General features: G+C 40.7%; 1 protein-coding gene across 6 annotated transcripts in view; it reads left to right on the forward strand.

Moving 5' to 3' along the window:
- LOC118207405 (inositol 1,4,5-trisphosphate receptor type 1) overlaps nucleotides 1–22,900 on the forward strand; it is a 110,894-nt gene that overhangs the window by 4,078 nt on the left and 83,916 nt on the right. For all 6 annotated transcript variants that reach the window (XM_035380925.1, XM_035380928.1, XM_035380930.1 and 3 more), the window contains exons 3-9: nucleotides 5,352–5,422; nucleotides 15,446–15,561; nucleotides 16,099–16,185; nucleotides 17,355–17,513; nucleotides 21,576–21,674; nucleotides 22,274–22,357; nucleotides 22,583–22,729. In XM_035380925.1, the coding sequence (XP_035236816.1) occupies nucleotides 5,352–5,422; nucleotides 15,446–15,561; nucleotides 16,099–16,185; nucleotides 17,355–17,513; nucleotides 21,576–21,674; nucleotides 22,274–22,357; nucleotides 22,583–22,729 (763 nt within the window). The remainder of the gene's footprint in view (nucleotides 1–5,351; nucleotides 5,423–15,445; nucleotides 15,562–16,098; nucleotides 16,186–17,354; nucleotides 17,514–21,575; nucleotides 21,675–22,273; nucleotides 22,358–22,582; nucleotides 22,730–22,900) is intronic.

A 22,900-nucleotide genomic window follows, 5' to 3' on the forward strand; every position in this document is an offset into this window, starting at 1 on the left:
TCTTCTCTTTGTTTGGAAAAGCAGTGGTTGGGGAACTGGATTTGAAATATGAAGTCTCAGTCCCCCAAGGATCGATTTGGGGGTTGAGTGCTGTTGTGCCCTGGAGCAAGGCACTTACCCTGAATTGCTCCAGTCACCTGTGTGCCTAAATGAAGTAGGCTGGCATTTTGGCCTAAGCTTATGTCAACCATCCATAGATCTGTGTAGATTTTAAACAAGGTAATTGGGTAATTATAATTTAATCTTTTTTAGGTAGGCTAGTTAATGTGGACTTTATGCCTATATGCCTTCTGAATTTTGTAGCGGCCAGATGGAGCTTTTACACACGCCATAATAATGGTGAATTATAGCCATGATATTCTGACTGCCATTAAGCCATGTATTTCCTCGTGTCTGAGGTTGGGCTCGTGGTGTTTAAAATAAAAAAATAAAAAATAAATAAAAAATGGTTGCCAAAAAGTAACACAAAAGTTGAAGTGAGACATCTGGTGCTGTGGAGGAAGTGTGTCTTTATCACACATGGCTCTTTTTGTGAATCTTGTGAAGTACAGAGTGAAATCAGGGCTGAATGACTCACTACTATGTGCAACTTTACTGGGATTCATCGTGCCTCATGCTTTCTTTTCCATTTTTAAGCTGACAGCCAGATAACAGCAAAGCGATCTTTACTAAATCCAGTTTAGCATTTGCGTTTAAGGGCATTAACTGTGCATGCATTAAACTGACAGGCTTATGACATCACCTCCTCTGTATATTTTAAAGTAAAATGATGTTTTTGGGAGAAGAATGGCCTAAAGGCAGGACTCCTTGCCTGTCACTGCTCTCAAACTTTGCATTCCTTTGGCTTATTCCTCTGTGAATTTTCCCCTTCGGTACTTTTGACATATGTGACATCATAATGACATCTGGCACATATCAGTCATGGGAGCACATTGGCATTGGGGTTGCTTTTCTGACTGCAGGACAGTAGCACCTTGATGACTAGCTCACTCAGAAACTCACCCACCCAGAGCATCAGCGCAGAGCTGCTGAGTTTACATTGAGTGGCCTGAATTCTATGAAACCAGATAAACTGCATTGGTCTGGCTACTGCTAGGATAGCTTTTACATTATTTTGTAAAAAGTTGTCTTTTGTGAGAATATAAGAAAATTAGAAGTGCTTCACATTATGAACATTTCTTTGTTTTCATATTCTCCACACACTTATCACTGTACTGTACTCCCTGTAGTCCTTCAATGGTTAAAGGAAATGTGGTTCTGCTATATTCAGCCTAGTTATTCTTTTATTTTTTCTGCTGAACGCAAGCTGTGTAAGTTGCCCTGCTTAAAAAAGTCTGATAAATGCCTAAAATGTAAATGTGAAATGTTTCGCATTGTTTTGCCTGGTTGAAAGTATCACATGTACCAGTACTAGTGGAAAATGGAGATGGAATTTTTCATAGTTTATGATCCAGTCACCTGTTCAATATGATTGCCTGGTGGTCTCCAGTGCTTCCCGGACTGAAATCTGACTTTTTCCTTCAGCAGAGGCTGATATTGGTGGGCAATTAATTCAGGGGGACTAATGAAGATTTCAACAAATAGGCTAAATGAAAAAGCAGACAGTGGTGGCAGAGACTGGGGGGGGGGGGGGGGGGGCTGGGGGGAGGGGTCATGGACTGAATTTAGCCTCATCTTCACAATGGCACTAAGAAATAAGAGGAAATGGGTTTAACTAGATGGTGTGGGTGATGAAATGCAAAGCCAACAGATTTAGCCTACATCATGTAACGCCACACAAATGTACTGTTTTTTTTTTTGTTCAGGAAGAACATAGTCTTAATTTTGAGCCAATGGTTCCATGAATAAAAATTTGATGGCAAGGTCATCCTGATAGATGTGCTGTATGGCAGGAGGCCATAAGATCATTATTTTATGCCAGCAGAAGCTAAACCTGTCATCGGTAGCACTGTTCGTCCCTCAGGACCTCATGCATTGGCGATTGCATTATTTTGTCAGGCATGTGAAAAATGTTCAACGGAATATGTGATTGTTTATTCAGAGCGCATTTGAGTCTATTTTTAGTGGTCATCTTTGGCTCAAGCTGGCTTGGAAAAAAATAAAAAATAATCCACTGCTGAATGTACACATGTATCTTTTTCTCATGTTTTGTTTTTATTATGGAGTAGGCTACATGTTTTCTCATATAGGCCTACCTGTTAATAGGCTAGTTCATAGACTTGTTTTTTTTCAGGACGTGACTCGAATAAACTGTCTTGATTGAGAAAAATGAAACCTAGAGTTTTCTCTTCAGTCAAAAAGTCCTGATTTGAGTCTGATTTGCAGGTCAGGCAGGACATTGCTGACTTGCTGCTGAGTGCTGTTGTCCTTTGCAGCAGATCCAGTGCTTCGTCTCAAGCTGATAAATGATTGACAGCTTCAGTATACTTTCAGGCCCTCTAACTGCTTTTAGCACCACACTGCCCTTATGCATGTTTGTACAGTGGGAGCACTGTGGAAAGCTGAGAGCTGTTAGCATGCTACATAGAGACATGCTTTGTGAGATCAGTAGCACCATGAAAAAACTCCATGTCATTTTACATGCTGTTTAATTTTAGTGATTTTATACTGCTTGATTTAAAACCTTTAACAATTCAACCGAAATTTCATTTTGGGACGTGTGTATAGATATAAAACGAATTCATTAGGCTATATTTCACTTTATATTCAGATCACAACGACATTGACTTGATCATGGAATTACAATTTGTTTGTGGAAAAATGGAAAAAGCAAACACTAAAGAATAAATAAAGGACATTGCATTGTATAGCGTTCATTCGTTTAAAAAAGTGGTAGTCGGGCTGCCTGGTTTTGATATGCCATTTCAAACTTCTGGGGAAATGTTGAATTTTAAATGCTTTTGGATGTGGCATGAAGATATGTGCATGCCATGTTAAGTGCATCTGCAGTGGTTTTTGGAGGGCTCCTGTTTGTGCTTCGTTTCATACGCAAATCGTATGAAATCACCAACAAATGGTTGTCCCAGAACATGTCTGTTTTTGTGAAATCTTGTGAAGACATTGACTTGATCATGTGATTTGATGCAAATGCAATGGAATACCTCTGTTTATATTTAAATCTCTGGAAAGATCCAACCCTCTTTTATTACTTGTTTTTTAATAATAAGGTGAAACCTAAAAGCACAATGAAAGGAAACCAAATAGACGGCAGCAAGGGGAGAACAGGTTTCCTTGAAGATTTGGCACCGATAGGCTAGATCAAGCTGAGGTGCAGGATTAGAAGGTTGATTGTAGGTATGGTGGAGCAGTTCTGTTCACTGCCCTGTAGGCTAGTATGAAGGTTTTAAACTTTGCCTGAGCTGTAACAGGTAGCCGGTTAAGTGAGATGAGGGGGGCTGTCACATGAGCATGCAAGGAGACCAGTGAGAAGGGAAGTGCAATAGTCCAGGCCCATGGTACCATTCTATGGTATGGAGTACTATGGATTCTTTGGATGATGCACAGACCGAGTCTACACGCTGGTAATAGAAGGAGACCTGATCACGTTTGGTTACCCATGGGTTTGTGCAGTAGAAGAGCTCCGAGTGATTAAAGAAGATGGGAAGAAACCTTTTGACTGAACTATTGAAAACACATTTGTACTGAAAACACCCAGACGCACATTAGCATTTATTTAAATGTCAATTTTTTTATTCTTGTTTCGATTTTTGTTTAGCTGACTTAGGCATTTAAAGTCCCTCCTATCTCTTTAACCCATCTGTATTCAAGCTCAACAGATGAATTTGCATGGGTTTTTATTAAATAACAAAGGTGCACATTTGAATGACAAGTCACTCATTAGTCAATGCTGAAGTTGTTCAATGTTCATAAATAGAAGAAATCTCATACTTGGAAATATAAATTTAAAAAAATTGTCCCTTTATTTCTTTAGTTTCAATTCAAACTGAAACCAAGCTCTGTGTCCTTAGCTGTAAATCAGTGTTGTGACAGCAGTTTACAAATGTATTATTATTTTTATTTTTTAAATGACCTGCACAATGATATCATCCAATTTAGCAATCTTGAGAAAGTTTTAAGTACATTTACTGTGTCTTGCTGTATCTCCTCATATTCAAAATCCATTATTTATCCAGCCCTTTCCAACAACCATTTGACTTGGTATTCACACTCAAAATCAACTGCCTTTAAAAAAAAAAAATCAGAACAGTGATTTCTTACCTAATGTTGTCACGGTAGGACATTTTTGCATAAATGACCCATGTATAGTAAGATTTGTGCATTTATTTAACATTTCATTTAGGAATCACAGGCACTATTATCCAGAAATATGTAGCCTATATGTCCCTTTAACATGGTACACTCCATCTATCCATCATCTAGCCTATACCCACTTATCCTGGGCAGGAGGTGCTGGAGCCTATCCCTGCATGCATTGTGCGAGAGGCAGGAATACACCCTGGACAACCACCAATCTATCGCAGGGCACACACGCCATTCACTCACACACTCATACCTATGGGCAATTTAGAGTCTCCAATTAACCTACCTTCTTGAACCCAACCTTCTTGCTGTGTGGTGACAGTGTTACCCACTACACCTCCGTGCCGCCCTGGTACGCTCCTCCATATAGCTAGATATTTACTGAAGCAAAAAAGCACCTTACTCAAGGATATAGTGGTAATCTCAGACCTGGGATTTAAACCTTCTGAGCCTCTGAATTGGAACTTAAATTCCCCATCCATTATTCAACACTGTACAGTGGGTTTCATTTCTTTGCTTATTGGAGAGAAGCGGCACAAAATGTTTGACAAGCAAAACTGATGCATACGAACCAATGCAAATCTTAATGTGACCATAATACAAAGTCCAGAAGTTACTGAAATGTAAAGCAATGCAAACACACAACCAGAAGCAATGCAAATGCGTATACCTCAATCAATGTCATGTTGCAGTTACTTTTTCTCATTAAATCTACTTCCATAAAATGAAAAACGGCCTGAGCCACAACCCACAACTTAATGCCCTACTGTTCTTTCACTCTTTGTGGCATGAGTGGCTAAGATACATGCAGCCAGAACAACTGTATTAACATTATGGGTGTATTAAGTTTTTGTTTTGGTTTTGTAATATTCTATACACAGTAAATGACTGGATATATCCTGTATATAATATAGTGGTCTTGATTGATTTATATAATCGGCATGTTAGAATGTTGATATCCTGTTATTTTCTCCTCTGAATGCATTTCACATTTTGAGAGCGACTCGGTCTAATATCTTCGTCATTATATAACAAAGTGGAATTTTGTGCAAGGTGCTTTTGATGGTCAGTTGTTGCTTCTCTTTCTTTAGACTCGTAGATGATCGCTGTGTGGTACAGCCTGACACGGGGGACCTCAGCAACCCTCCCAAGAAGTTTCGAGGTAAGGACGTGTGCTCTGATTGGTATCGCTTTGTCACTGTCGATCTTTCTTGTTACAACAAGGCGCAGTATTACATTGCTCCCATCTCTAAACCTGTCACAACTTGTTTGATGGCAGCAGGCGTTTGATCAAGTGACTTGAAGGCAGGTCTGTGGTTTGATACATGAGTACCAACAGATTTCTAGATTACCTATTTAGAAACTACAAAGTGGCATGACAAAAACGTAACCAACCTGGATGAGAAGGATTCAGCTGCCTGTAATTGAATACAGCTATATGGCAACTGGCTCTCATTGTGGAAGTCCTGTTTGTGATGATTTTTTGAGACCACTGATATACAAAGTCAACTGTGCCAAAAAATCTTTAAAAATACATCTCATTTTTTTTACCTGTTAACACAGAACAAATTGTGTTCAGAGGCTAAGACTGCACATCTTTAGAAAAATAGAATGACAAATGTGTCAAGACGGAAATTTTTGATGTTTCAAAAATTTGACCTGTTGACTGGTTCTTTTTTCTTGTTAAAATTTGACGTGTTGAGATGCTTAAGATGTTTGTAAAGCCAAGCATTGCTTGCGTTAAGAATGCGTCACCTCACTCAGGAAACGTCGTAGCGGTGACACACGTCTTGTTGATGCAGTATGCTAATCTGCCCAAATTCCTGCATTGCTATAGGCTAAGGTTCTTTTAAGCATATTGAGGTGAGCAATAATGCCATATTGACATGGCAATTTCTGCTGTGTCAACAGGTCAAAAATAACTGTGATGAGATATTTTTAAGGCTGTCTTTGATTTCATCATCTTTGTCATCATCAGTTTAAAAATTTTATTGTGTTCCCCACTCGTGTGCTATTTCAAGGCTTTGTTTGCATTTTCGAGCTCAGATTTCAGTCATTATTAAGAATGAATCATTATTTAAACTGGAAGAGACAGGAAATTGCTGGCTTTTTAAGGGCCTTGTTGGATTTTCTGTTCTTATTTTAACTCTGGTGGTGTGGGATGCTTAGGCGAAAGGGCAGTTTTTTATGCTGACGATACTACCATTTACTGTTGTGCTCTCAAATTTGGCAAAAGCCTTGGAATGCATTCAAGTGGCTTTTAAAATGGTAGAATAACAACTTCAACAGCAGAAAGTTTAAATCCAGAGAACTAAAATAATTGTTTTACTTGGTATAAATCAATGCTTCATGATTTAGTTTCTATAAACTTCTCAAGGTAGAATAATTGAGTCTGTATCTACCTTAAAATACTTTTATACTTGATGATAGCTTGTCTTTTAAACCATATGTTGAAAATTTGGTCAAGAAACTGAAACTGAGGTTAGGTTTCTGTTTTAGGAATGCTGTGATGTTTTTCATGTGATGCAAAAAAGACATTTTACCTGTGTTAGACTCGGGTGATATTTTATACAGAAGTGTTGGACTCCGTACGTTATATCGTCATGATTCATTACCGGGTATGGTGCATTAACTCAGAGCTGTATGGGAGAGTGAACTGACCCTCCCTGACTGTATGCAGGTACTTTCATTTACAACACAATAAATGTTCCACTGCCTTCCTGTCTTGTTACATGTCACCTTTTCATCAAACTAGGGATGTTCCAATCAGGATTTTTGGGGGCCGATACTGATTGCCGTTTTTTCTTCTTCTCATTTTTATTTTTAGATTGACCAATACCATATTATTATTATTATTATTATTATTATTATTATTGTTATTATTAATACATTAACTGGCATTTCTAGATGTTTAATTCCCTTCTCATCAAAGATATCTGCAGCTGTGCTAAACAGCCTTTCGTTATCGACACTCGTGCAAGGAGCTGACAGGTAGACCTACATGGCCTGAGCGAGGGTGGGGAAATTAATAAATTTCTCTAGCAAAATGCCAGAGGCTAAGCACTTCTTGGTATGGATGATACACACTGACTTGTGGTGTGCTGGTGCATTGTTGATACTCCCAGAGTGTGTGCAATGCATGGTATGCTGGGTAGATTGGTATCTTTCATGGACTTTGCCATATTATTGGCGTGATCTCAGTATATCACATGCACTCTATCTCGGATGTTGTAGTATATTGATAAATGTGGTGGCCAAAGCCTCAGCAGTGTGGGAGCCAGAGAACTCCCGTGTACGGCTGCTTCCTGCAATTCAAAGTTTTTAATTCCATCTATTGGGCTGTCACACTCAGCATTGACCTGGGAGAGACGTTTGAGCTCCAAACATCAGATGTAAAACTGACAGCAGTTACTCTACTGTACTGTTTGCTTGGAGCAGTGTCAATATGCTGCTGTACCATTTCATACAACTCAGGTGAGGCAACGTCGGTGAAGTGTTGGCCCTGGTAGGTTATATAATGGCCCCAGGTTGGCTAGAAGTCTTCTGAATCACGTTCTACACAATGGAGAGTGGTTGTGCGTCAAGGCCAATGGACTCCATCACGTTGGTGTTTATTTCATTAGCGTTTTGTTACTATCCTTAGCATAGGGCTCCAATTTCTTGATGCCACTGGGTCAGAGCAAGCTCACCTTTGGCCTGCTCGTCACTTACCTTCTGATGTTGCCCATATTCTTTTACATGATGCTCTTGTAAATGTCTAATCTTTTGCATCATGTTTACATTTCTTACCATAGTTCTCCTGCAAGAGATCTCCATTTTGCATATATTGCAAAGAACACGTGAAGTCTCCTTCTCCGACACTTTGAAATAGACTATTTACAGATGAGTGAACACATTGCTAAACTAAACATTATGATCAGCTAGAAGCATTGTGAGAATGGATTTTATCCCATGTGAGATGTGAGATATTTTATTTAATTTTATTTATTTTTTCTTTTTTTCTCTCACAGGATTGACATAGGTGTCTATAAACAAGGTATGCAGTTCGATTGTAAGGAGCTCATTAAAAATCAGTTAAGATTATTGGTGTTTTCAGGAACTGCTGATTGTAGCTCCATCGCTACATCAAACCTAAATTACAGATTACGTTCTGAGGATTTAATAGCCTATTTGTCAGTACCTAAAACCCAGGCTTGGTTTGAAGGAGAGCTGTTGCATTTGCTGCCCCCTTGACTGGAGCAGCCTCCAAAATACTTTTAAATGACAAACTTGCATACCTCTTTGTGATTTTAAGACTCAAGTCATGTGCATTATAAATAATCATTTGACCCAGTGGCAGTGTTTCAATATATGTCCATCGTTACAGCCTGTGATTAACATGGCTGTTTAATTGTAACTTTAGGATTCTAGTTAACGAAAAGCACATCTACAGTAAATTGCACTTTAATGGTATTGAGTAATATTGAGTTGTGCACTGAAGAGTTCTTTAGATCCTGTTGTGGGCCGCTTGTCCCGGGCTCTGTGGCAGTGCGGTGGGTAACCCCTCCGCGGGATCCCTGCTAAGACAGGAGCAAGGAAATCGTGAGTCCTAATGTTGGATGTTGGAGGAAGATGGAGGGTTGAAGGCTCTTTTTCATGTACTGCCCTGTTGATACAGCTCTCTGAGTGATTGTTATTGCTGTGACTAGAGATCAGCTAATCTCGCAGCTATTAAATGGAAATGCATATCCTCTTACTAAATGAATCTTTTTTGCTGTGGGAAAAACACTGCCACGTTTACATCCGTTTCCCCTTAGTAATGGGTGATGATGCATCACTATATTACAGCGGCTAATTACTGATGCGCCACGAGGCTGAACATTTCAGATGATGTGGGAACAGTATTTGCTCTGTCATTTCCCTTTTCGGCTTGCTTTTAGCTTAATCCTTTCCGGTTCATTTTATTATCTGTGTTTTCACTATTTCACACACATTCACAATACTCTGAATAGTGTGAGTTATTGCATCCTGTTAGGTTACTCATCAGATGAAACACAAAATGTTTAGACCAAAGCAGTGATGTGTGCTACAGGCTTGTGTGAAATCTTAATTATGACTGAGTTGATTGTTACTTGACAGCCTAACAGAGTGGACCTATCAGAGTGGACTATATTTGGTCATTACAGTGCTTGGGGAGGGAGTAATTTAGCAGGGATTCAGTAACTCAGTTCATTGACCAATGAATGTACCTCAGCCGGTGGACTGTGGACTGAAGAGAAGCAGGGTCTGACACAAGCCTTGTAGAAGGGCTTGTGCTTGTCAGTGAATTTATGGAAGTCGAAACTTTTTTTTTTTTTGCAGCCTAGTGAATTATGACTTGCCCCATGAGACTCCAGCTAGTCAGTCATCCCTGGCAAAGTCACAATTTTATTCTGGACCACAGGGACTGTGTCACCACACCACAAACCAGTGCTTTAGTCCATGCTGCTTCTCCTTTGGCCTTTTTTGCCACATCTCATTTCCCGATTTTAATGATTTAAATAGAAATGATGTCTCCACTGATCGACTGATTACTGCAGTCTTGGTGTGTAGCAAGAGAATGCTGATGTGCTATTTACTGTGCTATTTAAAAGATAATGCTTTTGGTATTGATATCAAAGGATCTATTGAGTGAACACAAATTTTGTACATTTTCTAAATACTGTGTGTAAGTTTAATATATCAAGTAGAATAAAATATGTTACCCAACAAAAAGTTGCATATTGCAAGCTGGCACTTAAATATTAGTACTGTACTTATCTACCTATAGCCCCACCCTATAGGTTATCCATGGTGATGCATCAATCCTGAGAAAGAGAGGGAGTCCGATAATTAAATACGTTGAGACTTCCTGCATTCGAGTTTGGCAGGAAAGAATTTCAAATTAGGTAGCTTTTTGGTTTTATATTAAAAACGATCAATTATAGTTTAATTGAACAACCATAGACAATGCCCATGGTTATTTGTTTTTTTTACTCTCTCACAAGAGTAATGGGTACGTATGGTAGAAGGAGTCTCATGGCCAGCTATAGGCTGTTGCTATGTGGGTTATGTAATATTTTCCCAGTAGACAAAGCTGCTGTTTTGGAGTGATGCTAACATGTCAGGAGTTACCAAAGCATGGGGAAATGTTGTTCTATTTCTGTCCTTTTTGTTAAAGCTATGGAAGGCATTCCCGAAAGGGTTTGTGAAAACTGACTTTCTGGTTCAAGAGTTGCTACTATTTCTCTCAGAAGCCCTTTTTTGACAGATGGTTTCGGTTTTGCTAGCTGTGCTCTCCCACCCTTCCCCCCACTTCCATTTTGGAGAATCTGGGTTGTAAATGAAGCAGATGATGCAGTCCTTGTGGCCCGAGCCATTGCATCTCATCTTCTACTCGGAAGTGTTTTGGCTGTTTTCCAGCATGCAGTTTGAGTTTGGAGGGCCTCTCTGGAGAAGTATGTGTACGATTTCCTTCTAATGTAAGCACTGGGGATTATAGGGACCCTGCCCAACAAGTGGATCTGTGCCACCACAATTCATCTTTTTTAAGGCAGGGGGGGAAACAGTTGGCTGTTGGAGAACTGGATGCATGCGCCGTAAAATCATATTCTCAAATGATTTATTCATGAAAATGTTCCACAAAGACCTCAATTTTATAAAAGCAATGTTATGGCTGAATTTCATTATTTCATGTAATATGTCTGTGACCTGTTTGAAGTGTAGAGTCATTTTTGGATCCACATTTAGTAGTTTTGAGTTTCAGAAGTAGTGTAGTTGGTGTAAATTGAATTGTTTTAGCCAGATAGTGGAGTGGATTACTTCCCCAAAGCTCAACATTGTTTATATACACGTTTGCTGCTGTAGCATGAATGAAAGTCCATGCTGTCACAGCCAGTAGGAACATATGCAATGTTGGGTTTTGGAGGAAGAATCCATTCCACTATCTGGCTAAAACAGAGCTGTTTCTCTTTCATGAAAGCGCACGTGTCAAAGCGCCCGTGTCATCTACACAAACGCTGAAGTAATGCAGTCGATTTCTTCATGAAGGCCATGGTTCCTCATTGCTGGTTTGCACTGCTTCTCTGTCTGAGTGTGAGAGTTCTCTTCTGGGTCTCATGCATACAGTGAACAACCAGGGGCAGTCCTCACCCCTGCTGTGGTTTTCCCTCCACCCCTCAAGTGAGAGCCAATCGCATGGGCTGAAATTTGTGAGCGGCGTTTTAAGACTGAGCTTCTGAGAACCTTGAAGCATCTGCGAACGGATGTTTTTGTGCCCTATTCGTCAGCACAGAATGCTTTACTTGTTTCTTCCTCATTGCTTTTCACATTGCGTTTAGAAATACTCCTACCATTCTAATGAATTGCCTGGCCGATTCAGGCCAGCCGTACTGGTGCTGTCTTTGAACGTGGACAGACTGTGCGGCTTTAATTTCATGAATGCCGTTTTATATGGAGATCTGAAGGTCAGTTTCACTGTGGATATGCTTTTACTGCATTGCCAGTATAACAAGTCAGTTGTAACCATACGCTCAATGTGCATGCATAATTTCAGTTTTTATATGAATATTTGTAATTTCCAACTGAATGCAGTTTGCATTTATGAAGTTTGGAATAGACATATAGTCCTAATGTGCAAGAGCACATTGGTGTACCTGGTAATGTGAGTCTTGCATGGCAGAATATTTGTATTAAATCTGTATATGGGTAAAGTTGAGAACACATTTCCCTGTACTTCCTAGGAATTTAGATAATACTTTCTTGGGAACCCCTTCACTGGAAAGTAACCAGTATCTAATTTCCTAGGAAATGCACAATTTCACTCTATAAGGCTGTTACCAAGCTACGCTTTCACACTACTGCAAGATAGTCACTTGAATTTATAGGTAATATAGGAGGTGTTTTTAAGTATTTCAGTTTTAGTTTTTAGTATTTACCTGTTTTTTTTTTTTTTTTTACCAATGGTAATTACTCCAGGGTCGGTAAATTAAATGTCTGCTGTTCAACTGTTGATTAGCTGTGATTAGGAAAAACGTCATGCTTATTCGTCTTGGTAAAATATTATCTGCAAATAAGACAAATATTTGCCTAAATGTTTTGTGCCAAGGTTGACGTTCTTCCTGAGTTTTTCTGAGGGCATTTACCCATGTTGGTATGTAAAGGAATAAAACCAGTTGAATCATGCTTTTTTTCTTGTTCAAATGAAAAGGGGTGATGGTCTGATTTTACCTTCTTCCTTATGGAGGCGGTAAGATGGACATGATTTTTGTTTTGACCAAGCTACACTTCATGCATATGGCTTTTCCCTTCGAATGATAAACATCATCCACTGTGAGTGGGGTAAATTGGAGGTGCTGAGTGGCTGATTTTCCAAAGCTCAGGTAGGAGGGATCTGCTTCAGCCCAAAGCATTAGTTGAGGATGTGTGCGTGTGAGCGTGCATGTGAGCGTGCGTGTGAGTGTGTGTGAGCGTGCGTGCGTGAGTGTGCATGTGTGCATGCATGTGTGCATGCGCATGAGCGTGCACGTGTGTGTGTCCCCTCTTGCTGTGGGATCTGCTAAGGAGCACCATGCCACAGAGCACAGCCACCCTGCCAAGCTCAGCCCTTGGAGCAGGATCTGCCTCGGCTCACATGGCGAGCAAGAGATTAATAATAAAAAAGGACAGATCGACTGCTACAAAAAATAAAAGGAGAGGTCAAGGGTTTTGGCTTGTGCCCCATTCCCTCTTTCTCCCCCTGCCCCCCTCCTTTCTCTTTCTGTCTGCCTCTCTGTTTCACTCTCCCTCTCTCTGTCTCTCTCTCCCTCTCTCTCTTTCTCTCTTTCATGTGTTTGAGTAGAACTACTTTCTCTCTTTTCTGAGGTTGGTCTGTGTAAAATGTTCTGGTGGTTCCTATGAGAGGAGAGGAGAGGAGAGGGGAGTGGGGTGGGGTGGCTACTCCACTGAGTGTCCATCCCCTCTGGCTTCGCTCGCTCGCCTTATTTGGTAACGCTGCTGCAGCTGGAGATGAAGGGAAAGGGGGAGGATGGACGGATTGTTTTCCTCTTTTTTTTTTTGCTTTTCAAGAGAACAAAATCTCATCTGATCTTTCATACAAGAGGAAACCCGGGCCATTTCAGTTCTGCTTTTGATGTCGCAATGTTAGCCGCTGTAGTATTGTGGCAGGCTAAGGAAGGGTTTCTGTCCCTGCAGTGTATGTTTTTGTAAAAAAAAAAAAAAAAAGAATAATAAAAAATTAAGATAAATAATTGCGATTCCCTTCTATTTGGGTTCACAGGGAGGAGGTAGCTGGAGACATATCAATACTCTGGTAGCTGGCTGTTGATTTAGGACCAGAAATTTGTCTGTCAAACTCCAAAGTTCTTGCAGTTGGCAAATGACATTAATTGCAATGGTAATGTGAAAAGCCTGGCAGTGTTCATAGCCTTGTAGATACTAACCTGCCAAATAGCTTACTTGCTAGCTCCCAGAGCCATAACTCCTGCATGGCACCTGTGCAAGAATGTTAAAGCGGTGCCCATCATCACTAAATAAAATAAATAAATAAATAAAATGATTGCATGCGCAAAATGTATGTAGAGTAACATACAATGATAAGAAAGTATTCTTTCTATGTTTCTCGTTTTTTATTATATGGACCAGTAAGAATTCTGCTACAACCTCTCTTACCAGTAATATTTGTAATGCAAAAAATAAGGCATAAATCCTAAACAAATGCATTTTTTCTTTACAATTTGGATACTTGCTACAAACTTAAAAGGTGTGAGGGTAACCACACTTTACTTGCAAATCATGTTATGTGTCCTTTCAACATTTATACTGCATTTGCACAAATATCATTTGTTGTACTTGCATATTGTTATTGCTAGCCTGTAAATAATAATCTGCGTGCTACACGGTATTACTGCTACATGCATGCCGCATTTACTCTGTGGTTGTTTCCCATTTTAGCCATGAAATGTGCACACTTTGTCCAGTCCTCTTCATCCGTTACAAATACTGTATATGGACATACCCCTTCAAAGTGCATTGGCCCAGGCAGCTACACTATAAAACAAAAGTACACTACAACCCAGCCTGAAGTTCAAGAGGGGGTTAACCACGTGTTAACGAGTGGCTAACCATAATGTAATATGCACACGCAACACAAACTCACTCGTAGGCACGCACACACGGACCCACATGCGTTTTGGTGTCTAATTTATGAAGGCACTCCAGTAAGACAGTTTGTGGCAAAAGGCCCTGAAGTCTGGTCAACCGATTATTGGCCCACAGTAAAGTTGAGAGAAAAAGCCAGGTGGGAATTCCCTTGTATAAATTGTGGGGGAAACAATGCAATATTTTCGGGACTCTCAGGTGACACGTTTGGCTGAGGTGTTCATGCATAGTCCAATACGAGTTTTGGTGACAAGTGTTGTGTCTGTGCATCATGGAGTCTTTTGGTTTTGTGCCTAGGGATGCGCGATACACTATATGACCAAAGGTCATATCTGAACATGGTATCTGAACACCCCTTGGTCTGGGCCTGTTTTTCATGGTTTGGGCTAGGTCCCTTTGTTCCAGTGAAGGCAAATCTTAATGATACAGCATATAATCAGATTCTAGATGATTCTGAGCTTCCTCAACAGTGTTGGGAAGGCCCTTTCCTGTTTCAGCATGACAATGCCCCCACACAGCGAGGTCCATATAGAAAGATTTTGTTGAGAACAGCGTGGAAGAAGTTTACTGGCCTGCATGGAGCCCTGACCTCAAACCCCATTCAGCACCTTTGGGATCATTTGGAAAGCCAGCTGTGTTCCAGGCCTAATCGCCCAAGCAGTGCCTGACCTCACTGATGCTGTTCTGGTATAATTATTAAGAAAAGGACAAAAGGAAAGATAATGCACCATATGGTGGCTATGACTGTTATTGTATTCAGTAATTATCATTGCGATATATCGCCCATACCAATTTGTGCCTGTGTCTGTGGATCATGGAGTCTGTTGGCTATGTGCCTCTGTGTCTGTGGATCATGGAGTCTATTGGCTATGTGCCTTTGTCTGCACTGTTAACAGGCAGAATTTCTGCAATAGGACTGAAGTACGTCTCGGCAGGTATAAACTGGCCTAAAATTAAACCATTTCACCTTGTTAACTTTCTCTAAAACACATGTTCTGTGTTGTGGTTCTCTCTGTTTTCTCCTCTCTAGACTGCCTCTTCAAGCTGTGCCCCATGAACAGGTACTCTGCGCAGAAACAGTTCTGGAAGGCGGCGAAGCCCGGTGGAAACAGCACGACGGACACGGTGCTCCTGAACAAGCTGCACGTGAGTGACCGTTTCTCCGCTCCCACGCTAACAAAGGGCAGCCGGCAGGCCGCTTTATCGGTAAATCAGCCCACTGCGAAAACAATTCCTGCATTTCCAAATAGTCTGGCTCTGAGAGAATACCCTGGCTGTGAATTCTCTGCGTGTGTGCGCTGAGGTAAGTACAGAGTCAAATATGGCACCAGGCCTCATAATTATGAGTTGCTCATCAATAAAAAGTCATTTTAGCTGTTCATAGTGAGAACAGAAAATTGTGAATGTTTGAGCAACACAAATAAGGAATTCTTTCCTGAGTCCTTGCTCAGTAAAAATAAGAAGAAACTCATTTGTTGTCCTAAAAATCTTTAAAAGCCCTTCATTTAAATTCTTAAATTGTGTAATTCCGTATGCTGTTTACCTTTTCTGCTCCAATATGAAAATGGCAGCTTTGTATAAGTTTACAATTGTAGAGTATGTGAGAGAACAGAACCACAGGAGAGTGAAGGGAAAAGATCTTTCACTTACTGGCTATTCTCTGTCCTTCTCTTTTTGTGACAGCATGCTGCAGATTTGGAAAAGAAGCAAAATGAATCTGAAAACAGAAAGCTGCTGGGAACGGTTATACAGTATGGAAATGTCATTCAGGTGTGTGTGCACATGCGTATGCGTGCGTTTATGTACGTGTGTGTATTTGTGTGTGTTTGTGCGTGTGTGTGTGTTTGCATGTGTGTGCGCGTGTGTGCATTTGTGTGAGTGTGCATATGCACGTGCATGTTTGTGTTTGTACGTGGCATGTGCGTGTGTGTGTGTGCGTTTGTGTGAGTGTGCACATGCACGTGCATGTTTGTCTGTTTGTACGTGGCGTGTGTGTGTGTGTGTGTGTGTGTGTGTGCGTGCATGTATGTGTGTGTATTGCTGTGCCTGGGGCTTTGGAGTGGCAGGCCTCAGGATTAGTGCTGCATCAGGGCTGGCCTCGCAGTGCTCTCATGCCACGGCTCACTGACACATCCTTACAGTCTGGGGCCATGTGGTCCCGCTGTTTATGTTTCACCATCCTCTCATTGGCCTGTCACTCCAGCGCAGTGCAGAGCTCCTGCCAAGAGCACATTTACCAGGCAGACAAAGAGAGCAGAGGAGCGGCTTTGCCAGCAGACTGTTTACATTGTTTGATTAGCCCTTTTCCAGTATTTTTTGTAGGCCCAGTTAAGTGCAGCCAATATTTTCCAGTCAGGCAGGTTTATTGCAGTCCCAAGGCAAACGGTCCGATTTTCCTCAAAAGGCAAATGTCATTTGTTTGCTGTGGGAACCTTGATATTTGTGGAATGAATTGACACTTAAAATGGTTTCCTTGCCTACTTTGACTCGGACCATGGGAAATGAATAGGACCCGGAAGGTCTTCCTTTGCCCATTATGGCATACTCTGAATACGTCAGCGTGATTTTAAATGACAGAGGTTACGCAGTCCTTGTCCCTGTGGTTGGGATTGTTGTGCATATCAAACCAGGGGCTAACGACAAGAATGCATTCATGTGGTTTATGAATTTTAAAAATAGCCCACTGACTTGGGAACATTCAAATGAACTATTAGTACCACTCCTTAATAACAGCCTTTTCTTTAATGTCCTTTAATATCATAATTATGTACATGTATTGTTCCTCCGGACCAGCTAATGCTGTCTTGTTTAATGGATTTACTGTGCTCTGGAAGTGAGGAATAACCCGTTGGTGTGTGGCTGGCTGTCATCAGTGCACGCTGGGTTCTCTCCGATGATTGGCTCGCATTCAGTTTCTGTGTGTCTCCTCCCTGCCGCAGCTGCTGCATCTGAAGAGCAATAAGTACCTGACGGTGAACAAGCGCCTTCCCGCACTGCTGGAGAAGAACGCCATGAGGGTGATGCTGGACGCCGCTGGGAACGAGGGCTCCTGGTTCTACATTCAGCCCTTCTACAAGCTCCGCTCCATCGGGGACAGCGTAAGTCACACATGGAGGGCAAAGGCCACACGCAGGACCTGAGGACCCCAACGCACATGTCGAAATCCTGGGCCTTTCCTCCGATCAGCGCCGTTTCTCTTGGGCGCGAGCGAGGGCCTGTCTCATGTTATGTCCTTCTAAAATGGCAGGTGTACAGCAGGGACTCGAGAGGAATAATGACTGATGAATGAAAAGGAATAGGTGTATCAGTGATTCCTACTGAGTTTCAGTCTGTAGAGGTGTCTCTGTGTCACTATGCACCATTGGGTACCTGCAGTCTGGCTGTAGTTGCCCATGACGTGTGTTCCACTGCACTTTGAAGCTGTGTTCACATACTGTACTGCACCTTCCCATAGGCTATACAATGCAGGGGTGTACATAGCAACAGTATTGTTGCATTTGTGATTAAAAATGTACCATGTAAACATCCCCTTCATACCACTGTGGCAAGTTGTTTGGTTCAATTGAGTATTAGCATTATTGATGTTAAGTGTGTTAACTATGTTAAGATCAACACAATTTCTCTTCTCAGCAGGACAATCGCCTGTATTATGGGAGATGTATTTCAAGTTGACCCTATCGTTCTATAGCTTGCCACATGAATTGCAATACTTTAGGACTCCAATTCGTGCCTTACACTGTGAGAGATGTCAACTTTTGAGAAATAGCTTGAAGTTGGTAAGCTGGAGTCGAGAACTGAGTTTTTACCCGTTTTAGGCTTGTTGATATTGTCCCTTTTTCTTATTAAATCAAAAAATATAACCGTATATTTAAAAAATAAATTATTTTCAGAATTGAAAATAATGAATCTTAGGATTATCATCAAAACAATGATCGTTCAAATGTGCCCCAAGTTTTTGTTATTTAAAAAATAAAGAAAGAAAGCTTCATGCACAAACATGTCTCTCTATCAACGAGTTGCTGGTTATGGCAAGATGGGAAAACATGAAAAATAAAGAAAACTTGGAGAAAAATGCTTTGTCTGTCAAACTCAAATATTCAAACTGCACACTCCGAGAACTTAAGTGCTGAGCTGTTGATGCAAAAATGGAATAAAACTGTATATTTTTGCATCAAAGGGTCCATCCTTAAGTTTTCTGAGTGTGCGGTTTGAATATTGGTGTTTTACAAACAAAGCATTTTCCTCACATTTCTTTATTTTATGATTGTGGTTTGCTCATTGAAGGGCAGATATAATTGCTAGCAATACTGATACTTCTTTGGAAAACTTGGTAGTTTGTCGTAACAAGTACAGAGGAGTAGGATTACAGAGAGTGTTCAGCAGAGTTTGTAGATAAAATGTTTAAATTTTACCAAAGAGGACCTCTTACTGTAGCCTATATAGCCTAGTTTTTTTTCAGGCAGTTATTATTGATAGATGAATGGTTTGATATTTATGTTGTTTGTCACAACTAAATTTTTTTTCTTATAATATCCTTAGCGTTGTGATAGTTATTTTTCTCTCCTAAAAAGTTTTTGGCCTTACCAGTTCTAATGCCAAAAAGAGTTAATGTACAGCCCTGCAAGGTGCTATACAATGTTTTCCGTGGCTAACATAATAAACTGCAGTGGCCATTTTGACCTGTATCTGCCATTTCTGGAATTTCTGTTTTGGTATATTTTTAAAATGTGTTTATTTTTGACACCTTTCTTATAACCTAGTGTCTGTAGTACCAGCTGACAATAGTGCTGGTTATAATCCCCTTTGTTTACATTGTTAGATTTCCTAAATCATGTGGATTGATTTGACAGCACTTAGGGGTAGAGTACCTGTAATCCCTTTTAAATAAGGTGGCTCCTTCTCTTTTACTTGTTCTTGAAATGATTTGTTTTCCCCAAACACCATAAAACATCTTCAAGGAAATACTCTGGATTCCATGTGCACCGTCATAGTCCCTATATGGCATTTCAATGCGACCTGGAGATTAAAGGCTTTTGACATCTTATCCTTTCCTTTAGCACCCTCTCTTTTGGAGCTGGAGGGCTCATTTACTGAAGAGGATCACTCATTTGCAGAATGTCTTGTTGTGTCGTGTTTTCCAATCTCTTTGAGCCAGTACAGGTTTCTGACCTCTGCTTTAGATGTAGTGTTTTGCCAGAGTTGCTGTCCCTGGCCAGTGAGCTCTGGTAAAATAAATATAAATCTTCACAAAAATCAAGCAACTGGGGCCGTCTGGGTAGTGTAGAGGTATAAGCACTCGCCTACCACCGCAGAAACCCGGGTTCAATCCCCAGCAGTGGTACTTCCGGCTTGGTCAGACGTTCCTACAAACACAATTGGCAGTGTTCGCGGGTGGGACCCCTACTGGTTGGTGGGGGCACCTGTTCAGCAGGGAGGGGATCTGGGGGAGATAGCATGAACCTCCGCACGCATTACTCTCTCCCAGTGAAACTCCTCGCTGTCAGGTGAAAAGAAGCGGCTGGCGACTCCACATGTATCGGAGGAGGCATGTGGTAGTCGATTCACATGGGGAATTGGTATAACGACTAAATTGGGGAGAAAAATGGCAACAAAAAAAATCAGGCCTCTTTTGTTTTCATACAATCACTCTGGTTGTATTGGAGGTGCTGTATTGTTGCTTTGTTGAATATTCTGTTTTGTAATCATACTTTTAGAATGTCTAAAATTTCTTTATTTTTGCTGCTTTTTGTTCTTGGAGTCCTGCATTTCATAGAACGGTAAAATGATGGTATGTTATGTTTCCTTTGTTTGAAGTGATGTTCGATCCAAAAAGCATAGTAAATATGTGGCATTTAATTTTTTTATTTATAGCCATTAATGGCTGAAGTTTTCTCATAATGAAATTGTTTTAAAATTTTGTTTAAAAATGAGTAGATCAGTTACCTATTGTTGATTATTCGTGATAAGTAGCTGCGGAAGCATAATCGTGTCAAAATTCAATAATGAGTAGACACTTGTTGGGCAGAAATATTTAGTTGAACCAGCAGGTGGAGCAGTAGAGGCTATGTTTTATGTTTTGTTATTGCGTTGGTGGGCGAGTAGCAGATATGTTGTTAAACGTATGGATGGGTGATTAGAAGGTATGAGCTTCGAGGAACAGGTTGATGAGTCACTAACTCTATTGAAGAAGCAGTGTTGGGTTGATCCTGAGCAGGTGTGGTGTTGGGGAATAGAATGCAGGTGTGCTGGAAGAATGCTAAGGGTCAGTATTAAACTGCAGTCATAATCAGACATGCATTGTATTTACATTATGCTAACAATATGCATCTGTTTATCCATGTGCACATTATGTTTAGGCAGATATATTCCTGCACTATTGTAATTCCCCTGATTACCAGAGCAGTTTATTTTTTTTTTGGTGCTGTTTTGGAAAGTCATCTGTTCAAGTGTGAATTCTCTCTCTCCAACGTACTAAGATACTTCAACAACATACTAAGATGATGGTGTGACAAATGGCCATATGTTTATTTTTCTAAAGCCTCTCATTCTATAGCTTTGTTTGACTTTTTCTTTTTTCTTTTTTGCTTTTTTATCTGTTTTTTGTCTTGCTATTTGCATTTTTATTTGGTGGTTTCTTTATTTTTTGCTGCTTTTTGCTGTTGCCAAATGGCAGTATGTATTGTACTATAGAGGTTTGTTAAAACTCAAAACATAAATCTTCTGCTATCAGATAGGAACCTTGAACTGCCCTGAACAGCTCATCTGGCTTTTTTCATGACCAGCACTGGGCCCTGTCAGCAGCTGACCAGTGATTTCATTGTTCATTGGCCACCTGGGCCCATGCTCTTAAAGGCACATAAACGTTATCAAGCTGGGGTAGTTCAGGAACCTGCTATACTATCTGAAAGTCTTTCTGCAGTTTCAGCAGTGATGGAACAATGACGCTTCATGAAATTCAAAATGAGGGGAGCTGTCACATGGTCAGTGCCGTGGGCCAATCCTGTGCCATTGGTCCCGTTTTTTTATTGATTCATTAATGTTCCATCTATTAATGCGGTTCACAAAGCCTATCTCGGCTATCCTAAGGTTTCAGCCTTTAGGGAGAGGTGGCAATGTTCTGCTTATGTGCACGTGACTGCAGTGTCTTGTTCCTCATCCAGGTGGTCATTGGAGACAAAGTGGTCCTTAACCCTGTGAATGCTGGGCAGCCACTACATGCCAGCAGCCACCAGCTGGTTGACAACCCTGGATGCAATGAGGTATGTCTGGTCACGTTGTGTCCAACTTAGGTCATGCTGTTCCAAAGACCAGCTTAATATTCGAACACAGCATGCATTAACCACATCCCCTGGTTTGTATACCCAGTTTTAAATTTAGAAATGGCGCTTTTCATTTACAAAATGAATTATTTAACACGTGGCAACTATCCATAAAAATCTACTCACTGTGACGTTTCCTGAAAGAACCTTGCCAGATATTAAACTTTTATATCTATTTTTCCTTCATAATAGGTATTTAGAACTAGTAAGCATGAAATGTTGATGTAACCCACATGGCATAATTATAATTACATTTAGCCTTGTGTTTCATATCTTGTAAATCTGCAGATGCTCAATGCACTGACAATGGGGAAAATGCTTAATCGTAATTAAACACTCTTATCTGTCATGCTCCTGGATGCTTCATTAAATTAAGTTTGACGGATTTAGCAGACCACATGTGAGATAGCAGTGCAAATGATATCCTTGTTCTGCACATGCAGGGTAGTGTTCAGTCAGTGTTTTGATTAATTACTCTTCCTTCCCCTCCATGTGAGTAAAATGCTGATCCTCTGACTGTGTATGCACTTGTGATGCAGGTGAACTCTGTGAACTGTAACACCAGTTGGAAGATAGTCCTGTTCATGAAATGGAGCGACAACCAGGACATCATTTTGAAAGGGGTACATTTTATTTCATTCAAATGTTCACCAATTAGTTGAAAACCAATTAATTGGGGAAAAAAAAAAAAACATCTACTACTCTTTATTACTATATTAGTGCCACATGTAATTTATGGCCTGTTTAGTGGTACCACGTAGATTGGTCATTTGCAAGAGGAGCTACTGAGGTTAGTGATTATAAAACCGATACTGCTGGGTAATGGCATCTTTCCTGCTTGTTGTCAGGGCGATGTGGTGAGGCTGTTCCATGCCGAGCAGGAGAAGTTCCTGACCTGTGATGACCACCGGAAGAAGCAGTATGTCTTCCTTCGGACAACAGGGCGCCAGTCTGCTACTTCAGCAACCAGCAGCAAGGCATTGTGGGAAGTGGAGGTGGGCAGGAAGTGGGGTTACTGCAATGGAGTGGGAGTGGGTGATCCAAATTTGGAAACATGACCTCAGTCATGTCTTTGTAAATGCTGCCCTTCAGTATAATTTAGATTTTGCTTGTGTATGTAGCTGGTTAACAGGAGACTATTGCCCTGTTTCCTTCATTGTTTTCTT

The sequence above is a fragment of the Anguilla anguilla genome, chromosome 11 (assembly GCF_013347855.1).
Source record: "Anguilla anguilla isolate fAngAng1 chromosome 11, fAngAng1.pri, whole genome shotgun sequence".
NCBI lineage: Eukaryota > Metazoa > Chordata > Actinopteri > Anguilliformes > Anguillidae > Anguilla > Anguilla anguilla.